The 16,021-nt window shown below is 44.5% G+C and overlaps 1 protein-coding gene across 1 annotated transcript in view; it reads right to left on the reverse strand.

The window, feature by feature from the left end:
* Positions 1-16,021, reverse strand: part of PKNOX2 (PBX/knotted 1 homeobox 2) — a 184,042-nt gene that overhangs the window by 34,251 nt on the left and 133,770 nt on the right. Inside the window, exon 5 of the mRNA XM_015416319.1 lies at positions 1,133-1,262. Within this exon, the coding sequence (XP_015271805.1) occupies positions 1,133-1,262 (130 nt within the window). The remainder of the gene's footprint in view (positions 1-1,132; positions 1,263-16,021) is intronic.

The following is a 16,021-nucleotide window of genomic DNA, read 5'->3' on the forward strand; positions in this document are numbered from 1 at the left end:
TAGAATGTCAGACTAGGACTTGGGAGACCCAGGTGCAAATCCCCATTCTGCCTTGGAAGCTTGCTGTGTGGCTTGGGCCCCTCACTCTTTCTCAGCCTAATCTACCACACAAGGTCATTTGTGAGGGTAAAATGGAGGAAGGGGAATGAGGTAAGCTGCTTTGGGTCCCCACGGGGCAGAAAGGTGGGGTATAAATGAAGTGAATAAATCAAAGCTAACATAATTTCTGCCCATCAAACCCAAGATTTTAAGATGGTGTCAGAGTGTACCCTCAGATGGAGGACTTTTGTCCCTTCCCTGGAAGCGACATCCTGGAATGAGAGGAGTGATAACTGGTGGGGACCCATATGCCCCTATTTACCAGGGAGAGTATGTATTTCCTGGCATCTGTCCCTGGTAAATCACAGTCCACATTTCTGCCTTTTGGAGCTGCCTTGTTAACACGTTGTTAGTTTAAGCTGCTAGAGCTGGCATTCGTCAGGGTCCAGCTCCCTCTCCCCAGGGTCTCTGAGAAGTTATATTTCTGAGCAGGCAAGTAGGGCCTCTTGTCTCTAACGTACATGCATTGAAATGCATGCACGTGAGCACGCAGACACCATGCTGTGTTTCAGGCTGCCATTTCACACAGCGCAGCTGCTGAGGTATCTACTGAAACACAATTCCACATTGTCAGACATTTATATCTCTCCCCCCCCTTAATATATTTTAACTAAAACCACAAACATCTTGACTTTCAAATCAATGGCAGATAGGATATTGCAGAGTAAATGAATATGGTATACAACAGGGTACAGGGGGATGGAGGAGGGGTGAGGACCAGACATTGTGAAGCATTTCCCTTATTATCATCCATGAAATGTCAGAGGGAATGCGTGAGTTGGGTATTTGTGTGCAAGAACGTGTTGTCCGGCTGGAGTGAGAGCAATGGGGTGTATGTCCAATGGAGAAAGAGTGCAGAGAAACATCTTACCAAAGCAAACAGACCCCTAAACAAACCCATCAACCAGTTTTTCATAGATTTCCCGCTGGATTATACATAGTTCAAGATCTAGTTATCTAAGGGAGTTAAAAATACCAAGCATGCAAAAGATGCGACTAACATGGTCACTGACGTATGCTCCACGCCTCCCACCTGACACAACTTGTGAGTTGACCGTCGTCATGGAGATGTTCCCCTGCTGCAGTGCTGATGCAGGTACCACAATTCCTTGGGGGTTGCCAGATACTGCAGTCATTGAGTTGGGAGAATTCTGCAGCATATCCTAGAGAAAGAAGAGAGATTGGGGGGAAAAGAACTGAGCATGTTGTCCATCTGAAGTCTTCAGACTAAAGCTCGAAATAAAAGAACCCAGTCCAGGGTTATCCTTAGCAGCACCCTACATTTTATTCCTGAATGCTTTCTCGGATCTCTGTATATGAAAATGAGGAAAATGCCTATTCCACAAACCAGTACATAAGTTTATGCATATTGTTTCTTACATCCCTTATCTTCTCCTGAAGATCAATTCTATGACTTGGATCCTGTCAAAAATCTTCACTGATGAAAGTATTTCCATCAGTGGATTATAACTCCTGTGTTCCATCCCTCCTGCTGTAGCTCAAAATGCCTCCAAAATGCTGCTTCTGGGGGACAGGGTACCCACAGGAACAGCGTGACCCCCCCCATGGAAGTCTGCTGTGCAAAGAGAGGGGGAAATTGTGAAAATCACCCCCTCTTGCATGCATGAAAATGATCATTGTACTTGGAGGTAAGCATTAAACTATGCATATATTTACTTATGTTATTTATAGTCCACCTTTCTCACTTGGACTCAAGGTGGACTACACAGAGTGAGTCTATACAGTCAACAGGATGGGACATTTAATAAACAATAAAATAGGATTTGTGTTGTAGAACCAACCAGAAATATAAAACAGAATTTAAGCAAAGCATAAGTGTTTACATGACTAAATGATGCAAAAATTACATAGTAAGGTCCAAATTTCAGCACATCAAACACAGCTGTATAGACCACAATCCCTTATGATTTATCCAAGTAACTTTGTTACAATCAATGTTCCCTCTAAGCTGTGGAGTCTTGTGAGCAAAAATTCTGCTTTGTGAGCTTCCAGCATTAAAGTTGTGAGTGAGCGATTTGGCTACTGCATAAATTAGTTTACTCTGGAGCCATCCTTCCTGAGCTAGGACAGAAATGTGTGAGCCGGAGGCTAAAAACTTGTGAGCTAGCTCACACTAACTCAGCTTAGAGGGAACACTGGTTACAATGCCCAGTTCTGGAATGATGCTCTAACCACTACATAGACTCTCTCTGGAAGGGCAATGTGGGAAGGCTACTGGTTCTGAAAAAATACTGCTCATACTACTGCTACAATAAGCAAGATACATCACTGTTATAGTTCTCACCCTATTATAACTTGCAGGAGTCTTGGGGGGAACATGGGGGTGGTGCTGTTGGCACAACAGCATTATAATGATGGCAATGTTTAACTTCATTTTTCTCTTGCCAGTCACTGGAGTGGCAGCAAGCAACAGGACCTGGGGAGATCTCCCACCCCCTGTGACAACCCTACCTTATTACTATTGGGAGAGCTGGTATGTTAGTCCAGAATCCTTGCTACACATTTTTGCAGAGTGCTCTAAATGCTCAGAATGCAGCAGAGGTCCTTTGTTCAGCGTATGCTTGTAAGACTATAAAGTTACACAGAGCTACTTGTCAGTTTAAAATAAAATAAGAACTTTATTTAGGAAATACATTCTAGATAGTATAGCTTGAGATAGGGTCAGTTCCTATTCTAACTAGCAAGGGATGGATGCAGAGAGGCATTCTGCATCCATGGTGCCAAAGATGGAGAAACGTGTCCTCCTTCTTTGTTTGTGTACAAGAGAGAGAGAGGAAGAAAATGGAAGGACATTGTTTTCCCTCAGAGTAGCAATCTGCTCATCAAAGGGTTCAGTGACAAAAGAGTAAACAGGAAGATGCTTAGCGTTTGCCTGTCTATCTGTAACTCTCTGGTCACTTGTGTCTTGGAGGCTGAGGCTCTTCCAACAATTACAACTATACCACCACCACCACTGTTTTGCATGTATGAGGGAAAGGGCTGCAGCTCTGTGGTACAGTATGTGCTTTGCATGCACAAAGTCCCTGGCTCAGTCCCCAGCATCGCCAGTTTTAAAAACTATGAACTCACGAAGGAAAGCTGGAGAAGACCTTGGAGAGCTGCAGTTGGTCAGAGAAGACAACACTAATCTAGGTGAACCACCAGTCTGGCTTGGTATAAGGCAAACTAATCTGAGACTGCAGGTTGGATCCCCAGCACCTCCAGTTACACAATGCAATTTCTGCTCCAAAGAAGTCAAAACCAACAAATCCCTCAAATGGCAAGGATGGGGTGTAAGACCTAGAAGACCCACTGATGGATTATCAGTACCAGACTGGATGAACCCTGTTATGTATTGGGACTGAAACATTGCAGGAATGTGCGGCCAGAGTCAGGGTGAGCTTGGAGCCAAATAACAATAGATCAACAGGATCCTGGCAGTAACCAATTAAGATTTAAAGCTTTGTAAATAGCCTATCGTTGGGAGTGGGGTGTATTGGGGTGTGGCCACTGCATACAGTATAACCGGGCTGAGGCTCTGGTCTACAATCTTGTTCTTGCTGAAATCACTAAATAAAGTAGAGCTGATCACTAAACTGGGAGTCTGTTCATCCATGGAACCCACTATTTAACAGTGGCGATGAGGATGGGATCCTGTTGAGCCAGCCCAGCACCCTCCAGCACCGCACCGCGCACCGAGCCAAGCGCATCGCATGGCTACCGGGACCATGGCTGCCACTCCAGGACATCTGCCAGAATTTGACCCTGCTCACCCAGAGCTTTGGGAAGCCTGGGTGGAGCGGCTCAAGTACTACATAGTGTTCCAGGGCATCCAGGAGGCAGCCAAGAAGAAGGCTCTCCTGCTCAGTGCCTGTGGGATCACAAGACTGAGACTAGTCCAGGGCCTCATCGCGCCAATCACCTTGGAAGCGGCCACATACGACAACCTCATCAAAGTGCTCACCAACCATTTTGTGCCTCAACCAGAGGTCATTTCGGGGGGGAACGCAGTTCCCCTGGGTGAGGTGCAGGGGGGTGGGGCACATGACGAAGCCCCGCCCCCTGCTTCCGGCCACCCCGCTTCCGACCCTCATTCAGCCAGGAGGAGGCAGGAGAAGACGGAGGGTAAGTTCCTTCCTCCCCGCCTTTCCCCACCCCTGCCTGCCTGGGGTCAGGGAGGGCCTTGGCGGGGCTTCCTCGCACTCCCGCTGGCCTTGCAGGTCCACCGCCGGGCCCCTGATGTCAGGGGGTGTGGCATATGTTAATGAGTTATGCTAATGAGTTCCCCTAGCTCTTTTTCTACGAAATGACCCCTGGCCTCAACCCACGAAGATGGCACACCATGTGGACTTCTACATGCGCCAACAAAAGTCCAACGAGATGGCCGCCGACTTCGTGGCAGACCTTCGCCATCTGGCCCTCAATTGTGAATTCACAAATCTCGACGAAGCCCTCCTAGACCAGTTCGTGATGGGCACCAGAACTCCACAACCTCTGCTAATTTTTCCCTAGATTCCTGAAAGAGCTTTGCATATCATTAGGCACCCCATTAAAATCAAGGAGATTTAAGCGGTGTGCATGCAAGCTAGCAGTCAAGTGTCGTCCTCTGAGGACAGATTGTTCCTTTAACTAGTTTGTGGAAACTAAATCAGTGGAATGAATGAATGTGAATAGGACTGGCATGCCTTTCACAATGCAGCCGTGTTTGCCTGCTCAAGGTCCTCCATACACTTTTAAAAGCCCAGTTAAAGGATGCTAACAGAGAATAATTACAAATCCAGATGTGCATAAATGCAGGTGATATATTTACTGCTCGGGGTGGGGCAGGGACAAGAAAAGGAATCCAGCAGTAGAACAAATGTGAAGGCTCAGGGGGAAAAAAACCCAGGAAAAATATGAAGCAAAACCACTCTCCACACAGAGGACTTTTTTCAGTTTTTCTGATGGAAAAACAGAAAATCTGGGTAGCAGTGAAAAACTCCTGTGGATTTTGTTTTCCTTTGGAATAAGTGAAATGTTTTTAAAGACAAGACATTACTCAAAATATGTAGCATGAAAATGTTTACATAAGACATTAGATAAAGACTTATGGATACTATAGAAAAACACAACATATTTTCAATAACTTTTTTGTTTAAATGGAAATTACTTTTACATTCATTTCTGTTAGTATGTGTTTAATGATTATTATTAAACATTATTAAAGAGTTCAAAGTTTTCAGTTTTATGAAGTTTAGGGTTGCCAAATAATTTTCACTCACCGGCGGGTGACATCAGACGCTACCGACGTTGGGGGCATGGCCGAGCTCGTTGGAGGGGAACATATGGTTTTCCCCCCCGACGAGCTTGACCACGCCCCCAACGTCGGCAACGTGGCTGCGTCACCTCTGGTGCCGCAGCTTCGGGGGCGAGGTTCCCCCCGAGCCCCGATTCCGGCGGGGCGGGAATCGGGGGCTCCGAAGCGGGGGGTTACCCGCCCCCCGGGCACATTTGGCAAGCCTAATGAAGTTTAATTTGATATCCAAATTTGCTGGCAGTCCCATCTATTGTATGAAAATGTTGATGCCCAACCCCTGACCTGGATAACCCGGGCATCAGATCGCAGAAGCTAAGCAGGGCCGACCCTGGCAAGTACTTGGATGGGAGATTTCCAAGGAATACCAGGGCCAGGGCGCAGAGGCAGGCAGCAAGCAGCACCTCTCTGGACGTCCTTGCTTCCCAGCCCCACTAGAGGATGCCAGAAGTCAGCCATGACCTCCAGGCACGTGCACACGCGCACACACACAAATACTAACAAAAAAGAAAATAGTGATGCCCAAATAACATACATTCTTTTTTGTAAACTACAGAATTTGTTTCCTACCTTCAGCTTTCTTTTCTGCCTCTCAGATAGCAAAAAACAAGACATATATCCTCTCTTTCGAATTTGTGTATACTTTCAATTTTTCTTATAGAAAACCAAAATGTTTATACTTTTCAATTGCATAAATATGCCAAATAGTACCATTTTATAAGCTAAGTTATAAATAATGTATTTTAAATTGTTAAGATAGTAAAATAAGTTTAGGTTTAATAGAAAAATCTAAGTATTGCGTATTTTTCTATTTGTCAAACATTTCTGTATCCCCCCCCCCCCCCGCCTGTATCCCCCCCCCCCGAAATTAACATTTCCCCCCTATGGTGCCATCATTTCTGGAAATTTTACATCTCTAATGGGGACATCAGCTTATTTTCTTAAACCTGGCTTTTGTTCATGATTTCTTATTTAGGGAGACTGCAGACTCTAATCTATATAAATATCTGTAAGCACTGAACTAGAAAATAGTAGTTATTCCAGATAATTCCGTTAAGGATCATTGCCTTATTGATCTGTAAATGATAACATCCCTCCTCTGCATTTTTTGAACTACTTGAAGCCAGGTTTGCTTAGCAGTTCATGTCGAGGTTTATAAGTTTGGTTCCTCTGGGAGGTGAAAATTTTGGAGACTTCTTCATAAACATCACATCATTTATATGGAGGCAACTATTATTCAGATGCCACCGCAGGTAGCTAGATCAGAAACAAGTGCTGGTTTTATCCTTTAAAGCCCTGCATGACCCAGGAGTGGGGTATCTGAAGGACCGTCTTCCCCCCTACATTCCCGCCCAGGGATTAAGGTCACAGAGAAAGGTCCTCTTGATTGGCCCATTGACCAAAGAAGCTCATCTGGTGGGCACGAGAGAGAGAGGGTCTTTTCAGTGGCAACTCCAACATTACGAAACAGCCTCCCCCAGGAGGTACGCCTGGTCCCCTCACTCTCCATCTTTAGGAGGCTGCTGAATACGGTTTTATTTAGAATTTATTTATTTAGAATTTATTTAGAATGACATTTTATGGTTCTTCTATATCAATAGTTTTAAAATGTGATTTTAATTCCTGGTCTTTTATGTATTGTAAGTACAAAGGCATCTAATCATTGTTTGAAATAATACATAAATAAATAAATAAAATAACTCACAGGTTTCAATAACTCCCCTTTTCCTCCTGGAATGCCGGGTCATGGACAAATCACCACATGGGGGCAGTGTGGGACTGTGCAGGCCATGGGGCAAGCTTTCACTGTCCAGAATCTTAGACCTTACACTGCTTACCTCTGACCTAAGCAGTGTTGGTTCCAAAGCTAAGTAAATCCAGGCCCTTCTGATCCAATCGTCTCTCTGAGCATCGCAACAGAATTGCACAATGCCTTTTTAGCCCAAACCAAACCAAACCAAACCAAACATTTTTTCTGTCTGTCCCCCGTTATGCTTACTATGAACAAATATATGTATACCCAGGCAACCCAAATTCTGCAACAGATGTAAATTAAGCAAATGAAGCTAATTTGAATACATTTGCACAATTTGCTTTGATCCTGTGAGAAGGGCTGAGAGCTATGCCGAGTCTAAACCATTGGAAATTCTACTCAGACCTTTCTGGCCTCTGTCATTTTACCTACAGACTTCCAAGCCTATCATTTCAGAAGGAAACTTGGAAGGAAGGAAGGAAGGAAGGAAGGAAGGAAGGAAGGAAGGAAGGAAGGAAGGAAGGAAGAAAGGGAGGGAAGATACATCTGATGCTGAACCAGATGACCATAGATCCATCTGATGCTGAACCTGATGCCCAGAACCGATTTCTGTGCTTGTGTTTGGATCTGGAATGACTACACACATCCTTGATCAATGGTTGGAGAAACAAAAAGGCTTTGAACATTTTCAAACTATATGGTTTCTGTTACAGAAATTTTGTATATTTTCCCCATGGGGTAAAGACCAGCTTGGGTGTACCTGTACAATATGCACTAAAGGGGGAAAGGGTGTACAACCCCCCACTAACAGCCCTAATAGGAATTACTCCCACCCACTAGCTGCTTTTAAGCATACCAATCAATGGGAGATTGGTTCCCCTGTCTCCTGTGATCACTTCCTGTCGAGTTCTTCATACAGCCAACGGTATGAAATGTCTGGGAACTCTAGGGATTCTGAAACTCCTGAAGTTAAGCAGGTGCAGACCTTACCAGGTGGGAGGCTGCTAGGAGGCCCACATAAGCATGAGAGCCAGTGTAGTGGATGGAATGTTGGACTAGGTACTGGGAGAATTCTCTGCTCAGACATGAAGACCATTGGGTGAATCTGGACAGTCCCTGTCTCTTGACCTAACCTACTGCATAGGGGTATTGCATCTATAAAATGGAGTTGGGGAGAACCCTGCAAACCACACTTAGCACCTTGTAAGAACTATGGTATAACAATGGAATCGAAAGTTAAATAGAAATATAATAACGGTTTTTAATTTTTTTTAAATTTTATCCAGCTTTCCCATTAAAATTCCATTCAATATGGTGTACAACAATGACTATCAGTTGCGGCAGCAGTAGAATCCCCCACAGTTGTTCGGAAATCATGTGGAGCATCAACTTCTGGGGGCAGAACAACCCACTAGATGCCCTACCCCTGCAGAGGTTCAGGGTTGTTATCAGTTAAAAACTTAGCAGACGGCAATGGGATCTGTCTGTGATAAAGAGACTGTTGACCCCAACATCGGTATATTAAACATTTCAAAACACAAAATGGGATGGAAGCCTTAGAATATAGGCTAGCCCCCATGGCTATTAAGGCAGCCAGGTCCCGACCTGGATAGCCCAGGCAAGCCCGATCTCATCAGATCGCAGAAGCTAAGCAGGGCCAACTCTGGCAAGTACCTGGATGGGAGACCTCCAAGGAATATCAGGGCACAGAGGCAAGCAATAGCAAACCACCTCTCTGAAACGTCCAAGCCCCACTAGGGGTCAACAGAAGACACCATGACTTCCAGGCATGCAAGCACACATACACACAACACACATACGCACACACACAAATACTAAAAAAAAAGGCAGCCATGAACCCCTGATAGTAAGGCTTTAGCTGAGGCATTCCTATCAGCCAAGTACTAAATGCCCAGAGCGTCCTCAACATCAGGTCTATAAGCATCTTTACAAGCTCATGCAAGGAAGGTGTGGGGGATCGCCAATCTTTTTCAAGTACTCAGCACCAGATTAAAACAAAAACAAAAAAACCACTCAACAACACTGAAAACTGGCACCTGGCCAGAAAGAAAACCTGCCAAGGGAGATGCAGTTCTGATGAACAGTTGTGACTTCTCTTCCGCAATCAAACCTGTGCTGATGTGGAACTGGCCACAGTTGTCCTCATTGCCCATCTATGTCTTGGTGACGCGAGCCAGGCCAGCGCCCTCCTTCTAGGACTTTATCCCAGACAGTTGTACAGTTTTGATTGCATTGGCCTGGTATTCAGCTGTAGCATGGCAAAGCCTAGCAGCAGCCTTGCTTAAACCTCTGGTAAGAGGCCATCGACCATGCCAAAGAGAAAAAGTTCAGCTGCCAGACACTGCATAACTAGGAAACTGTGCCCCGCAATGCCCTAGAAAAGACATAGCAAAAAGATGTCAAAGGTTGTGGTCACACACACCAGAAAAAATGGGGGGGGGGAGCGAGGCTATTTCTTCTGGAAGAACTTGACCCGCAGTTGCAAGATCACACCACCCTTTGAAGCTGCGGGCGCAGTCTGTCTGTGCGTGATCAGATGCAACTGCGGGTGTCTTTTTTTTGGTGCCGTTTCTCTCCCATGTGCTTAACCGAGGGATCGATGAATCGCACCTCTGCATTGAGGGCTCCCTATGGAGTTTGCGATGATGCGCATACTGCGAAGGGGGAAAAAAACCCAATGGTACAGAGTCAGGATGGCCTGATCAGACCTTCCCGATGCCATGAGAGCACGCTGGAGCGATCAGACATGGGAAAGTCCGTCTGTGGCCCGTCGCAACCCGTTTACTACTGGGTCTTCCCCGTTGTCTTTTAACTTTGCTTCTGTGGCGGAGCAGAATGGGTTGTTGATGGCTGCGGGGCGCTTCCCAGATGTTGTTGTCTGATCGCGCCCTTTAAATCTGCCCGGCATTCACACATATGTCGGGTAAAATTGTGCGTATGATCTCAGCCAAAGAGGCCGTTCTCTTGCTTTGAAAGCTTCTTACGACTAGGATTTCCACTGAGCCTCCCTAACATGTTGCTGGTGACTCAGCCTTGAGACTTGTACAAGCCATCTGCTCTTTTTGGCTACCACTGGTCTGGCATAAAAGACATGCCTCTCGCTGAACGTGCGTTAAGTGTTAGCTGCAAAATTCTCGTCCAAGAGCCAGCCACGGTATCAGCACACAGCTTGCAGTGTTGGGAAAGCCCCAAAGTAAATGATGCAGAATCGAATTATTCAATTATTAAAGAAGACATTCTTGTCATTGTTTGGAATAAAGAGGGTCAGCATTCAATTAACACGTTTGCATCGCTGATTAAATATTTGTCTTATCTGAGTAAACCCATAAGGCATGACATTACTTTCTCAACGCCGTTCACGAGGCGCACAGTAAACAATCTCTGGCTCCCAGAAAACACAAAACCTGAGCAAACAACCCAGCGCCAAAAAGGGGGGAAAGATAAATTCTTTTTCTCTGTAACGTTTATGAATTTGTTCTATGGATGAGGCCCTTAACCCAACTTGGCTTGCTGTCCAAAGATCTGAGCTGTGCTGTTGAGCTCTCACACATGGTATCTCGGGGCCACTTCTCTATTTGGTGGCAGAGGCGGATGCGAACGGTGAGGGCCAGCTCAAGGAGGTTTGGCCGATGACTTTGCTCCACCCCTCAAAGGGAAGCCACCCCCCCCACTCAGGCCAGCCTCAATGGAGCCAGGGCTGTGGTTTACTGCACATCTGACACTGACTCTAGAAAGGGGGGAAGACCCCCTCTGCTGACTGAGCGGCTCAGCACAGTGTGGCTGTGCTGGGGCTCCACCATACCTCCCAGACATGGTGACAGGGGGAAGGCCTCATCTACCAACCATGTGCCCTGGTGCAGTGCCACATACTGCAGCGGATTCCATGATGCTGTGGGAGGGCAAGCTTGTTGCTCCTGTAACTGGCACCCTAGGAAACTGGCACCCCAGGCCCATCTAATGGATGGGCTGCCTCTGAAAAGGGTACAAGTGCTGTCGAGTCACAGCTGACTTAAGGCAACCCCAGAGGGGTTTCAAGGCAAGAGACTAACAGAGGTAGTTTGCCATTGCCTGCCTCTGGGTAGCGACCTTTTAAATTTCCAGTCATTTTCATTCTTATGAGTGAAACATGAATTCGCAACAACTGCTTATGTAGGTTTTTAAAAACAAAATAATACCATGACATAGTGCAACTGTGAGCAAAATGTACCACATGTGAGGAACTGATACTGCTGAATGAAATTATTTGCAATCGCAGACTTCTGAAATGTTAATTGGTGGTAGCTTTATTTTCCTGTGGAAGTCCACTGGTTGAGGGCTCAGAACTGCAGAACAGATTTTCTCCAGCAGGTTTCATTGTATGAGGAGAACTGAATTCAAACCCCTACCCTACAATGAAGTTCTCTGAAGGAGATCTACTCCATTTTATTTCATTGGGCTTACTCCCAAGAAAGTGTTCTTAGAACAGCAGCCAGAATGACATTTGGCTAGTAATTCTCTCTCCATTTCATGTATTTCAGATTGTTGTTAGCATCAAATAGAAAGAGAGAGAACCTTGTTGCTCTGCTCATGACAAAGATGGAGAAGGAAGAGCAGAACATTTTCATAATTAGAACCGTTCAAGTGCTTACCCCAGTCGAAGATCTGCAGTGTCATTGTTATTATTTTGTACTTCTAGTTACTACCGTACCTTGAAGGTTATGTCTTTCAAAATCTGACTTGTATGTGAATACATGTACAGTGAGAATTTAAAATTCTGTCAATGAGCACACTAGGCAAACAGGCTTATTCAAATGTTAATAGAAAGCAAACATAACAAGACTGCAAAATCAAATTTTAAAAACCTGAATTCATTTTTAAAAAAGCAATCATTCAGGTTGATGGTAGTTAGGGGAAGGGATTATATGCTTACCACATGTGTCAAACTCATCTTTTGTTTTAGAATATGACGGAGCATTAGAGGTTGGCATCATTTCTTTTGTTCAGCTATTTAACACAGCAACTTTGCCATTCAGATGATATGTCATCAAAAATAATCATAAACAAAAAGCTATGGAACCTTTATATAATGGAGAAAATCTCAGATACTCTGAAACAAAATCTATCTAGAGGTGGTCAGAATGACATTATATGTATATGGTACCCCATACTAGTACATCTATCTACCAAAGAAACAGTACCTGATGTAATAAAAACTCTGCATCTATGGTAATTTTCAAACTGTATAATACCGACAAATTGTATGAAATGTATGAAGCCATTGAGAGCTGCCTATGCTCATGCTTACTTTGTACATCTTTGCTGTTTATAAAAATGAATAAAAATTATCTGTTTAAAAAAAGAAATAATCATAAACATATGGACCAGCTTTTTCTGCACAGCACTAATACTATGAATTAAAAATTATGCACTTTGACACAGTGAACCCTCCCCATGATGAGGAAACATTGTAGGAGCATTGCGCAGCCCAAAGAGACATTTACAGTATCCTGAATCCATCTCAACAGAGTCAACAGTTTATCTTTTCCCTTGATCCACATCAGGTTATAAACTGATCCCAAATCCAGTTTTAATGCAGATGTCGGAATCACAAAGCATTTCCAGCACTGCTGGTGTTAATAAGCAGGGATGCTGAGTGCAGACTGCAGGCTTTATTCAATGCATGGTAATCCAGGAAGAGACCCTCTTTTGCCAATAGTTTATTCTCACCCTAATGGAAGAAGAAAACACTTTCATGTGCTGTTTTGAATCGCTCACTCTGTCAATATTCCCATTTATACCAGGGTGACCTTTCTACAGGGCACTGGATATGTTCAAAATTTGAAACAGTAAGTACACGGGCATTTCCAGAGGTCAGTTTTGTGCACATTAGTACATAAGAGAAGCCATGCTGGATCAGGCCAATGGCCCATCCAGTCAAACACTCTGTCACACAGTGGCCAAAAATACCAGGTGCCAGAAGGAGGTCCACCAGTGGGGCCAATCTATTTGATACACACAATCCAGGCCCTCCTCCTATTGCGGGGATGTTGTGTTTCCTCAACAGTGAGCATCCTGCACTAGAACATCAGAACATCCAGCTCTTTGAAAGGATGAGCTGCCCTTACAGCTGCTGTCTGGAATATGGTTAAGGAGAAAAGGGCCCCATTGGCTATTAGCAAGCGACATCAACAGTTATGATCAGCAGTCTCCTGCTGATGCGTCAGTGCCATTCCGTTACTTTAACAAAAGACCTGCATTTTGCCCCTTTAGAGTGCTTATTCAGTTTGTGTAAAATAACAGGGGGTACAGAACCATGCCTCTGCCCGCAGAGAAGCCCATGACCCATTTGTTTTTGCCCACTTTTTTATTTTATCCAGCTCTTTTCTTTTTCTTTTGTCAAAATATCCGCAAAATGCAAGAACAGCACTACAGGTATCCTCCCACATTCCTTCCTTCCTTCCTTCCTTCCTTCCTTCCTTCCTTCCTTCCTTCCTTCCTTCCTGCCTTCCTGCCTTCCTGCCTTCCTGCCTTCCTGCCTTCCTGCCTTCCTGCCTTCCTTCCTTCCTTCCTATATGCCACCTTTCTACCTGACCAAAATGTAAAGCAGATTACAATAAAGATAAAAATGGAATTGCAACTGTTACAACAGTAATCAAAACAGTGGGATACATACAAATTCTAGGAGCATGCAGTAAAACCTGTAACACAATGGCAGAGGATAAAAAAAAGAAGACAGAAGCTAGGAGAGGAGTGGGGCAACGTATTTGGCTACCAAGAGCTCAGACAATTAAGAGGGGCTTTGGCTGGTGCCGAACAAATGTCTCCCTGAAAGAAGTCCCATAAATGGAATGTTTCCAGAGAAGATTTCCCCTCTCTTTAGCTGACACCTGATTCCCTTTGGAAAGTAGAGGAAGCAGGAAAAGGGCCTCCAGTGATGATCTCAACTACCAGTCAAGTTTGTACGTGAGAAGAAGCGTTACTGAAATGGTATACTGAAGATGAGACCGTAAAAGGGCAAATGATAAAATGGGCGATAAATATGAATACGGAAGTGTCTATTGAAACCTGGGAATATTTGTGGAAAAATTCTATTAAGATATCGCCTTGTACCAATGTTAGAGAGAACTGTTATAAAATGATGTATAGGTGGTACATGACTCCGAAAAAAATTGCAAATATGAACCAGAATATGTCAAATAAGTGTTGGAAATGTAAAAGCCATGAAGGCTCATTCTATCATATGTGGTGGACTTGTGAGAAAGCAGTTGACTTTTGGACAAAAGTCCACAAGGAAATGCAAAAAATTCTGAAATGCTCTTTTAAAAAGGCACCGGAAATTCTGCTTTTGGGATTGAAAATGGAAGAAGTCAATACAACTTAAAGGCCTTATTCTGGTACTTAATCACAACAGCGAGAATGATTTATGCACAATTTTGGAAAACAGAGAAAGTGCCAGAAATTGAAGACTGGATTCAAAAAGTTCTGTTCATGGCAGAGATGGACAAAATTACGAAGAAGTTGAACAATAAAGAAGATGACGTGTTTTTTCAAGAATGGAGTGACTTTAAAATATATCTGGAAAAGAACTGGGATGTGAAACAAAACTTGATATGTTTAGATCAATATTAAGTCAAATGATGTTATCTTTAGATTGTAATAATAAGAAATTGATATAGTTGATGATACGAAGTAATTAGGAGCAGGGGTGGAAGCATTGCGGGAAGCCATTGGAGGGAAGGGAGGAATTGGGAATGGGGTAGACAATTGACAGAATGAAATGATTTTAATTTTGTACGTGAGAAGAAGCGTCTTTAGGTGTCTTCTTTTCAGAGCCTTAAAACTCAGCACTAACACTTTGAACTGTATCGGGAAAGCTGGAATCCAGTGTACAGCTCTGAGCACTGGCAAAAATCTGCTTATTATAGCATATCCCAGAGACCCAGGGTAGTGTAATGGTTAAGAGTGATGGACTCTAATCTGGAGAACCGGGTTTGATTCCCCACTCCTCTACATTAAGCCTGCTGGGTGACCTAGGATCAGTCACAAGTTCTCTCGGAACTCTCTCAGCCCCACTGACCTACCTCACAAGGTGCCTGTTCTAGGGAGAGGAAGGGAAAGGCGATTAGAAGCCACTTTGAGATGCCTGAAGGTAGAGAAATGTGGGGTATAGAAACCTACTCCTTCTTCATTTAACAACCTGAGCACTGTATTTGGACCTGTTGAAGGGTCCAAAGGCAGCTCCATACACAATGCATTCAAAGGCACAGAACCCTTGGTAAGGCTGTCCTTTTCCAGCAGGGGTCCCCAACAGGGGGCCCATGGGACCTGCCAACACATTTCCTGGTGCCCACAAGTGTTTTTAGAAAGTGGGTGGGGCCAGATGGGGCTTTTAGCCAGCAGGGCTTCTAATTGGTTGTTGAGGATCTGACTGGCTATGCAGATTTTTTAAAAGTTGCTTTGGCAGCAGCTGCCACCTCTGCATAAAGATCTTCATTGTGTTAACTGAAGGAAGAATCATAGTATCATAGAGTTGGAAGGTACCTCCAGGGTCATCAAGTCCAACCCCCTGGACAATGCGGGAAATTCACAAATACGTCTCCACACCCACAGTGACCACTGTTCCATGCCTAGAAGATGACAAAAAACCTCCAGGATTGCTTCCTGACCCCAAAGTGGCTATCAGCACTTCCCTGGGCGTGTAAAAAAGGGCCATAAGAACTAAGCACTGAGGCAACCCGTCCTGCCCTCCTTCTCATGATCTGCCTAAGTTCACAGAATCTGCACTGCTGTTAGATGGCCATCAAGTCTCTGTTTGAAAACCTCCAAAGAAGGGGAGCCCACCACTTCCTGAGGAAGCCTGTTCCACTGAGGAACCG

The sequence above is a fragment of the Gekko japonicus genome, unplaced genomic scaffold (assembly GCF_001447785.1).
Source record: "Gekko japonicus isolate JY-2015 unplaced genomic scaffold, Gekko_japonicus_V1.1 scaffold751, whole genome shotgun sequence".
NCBI lineage: Eukaryota > Metazoa > Chordata > Lepidosauria > Squamata > Gekkonidae > Gekko > Gekko japonicus.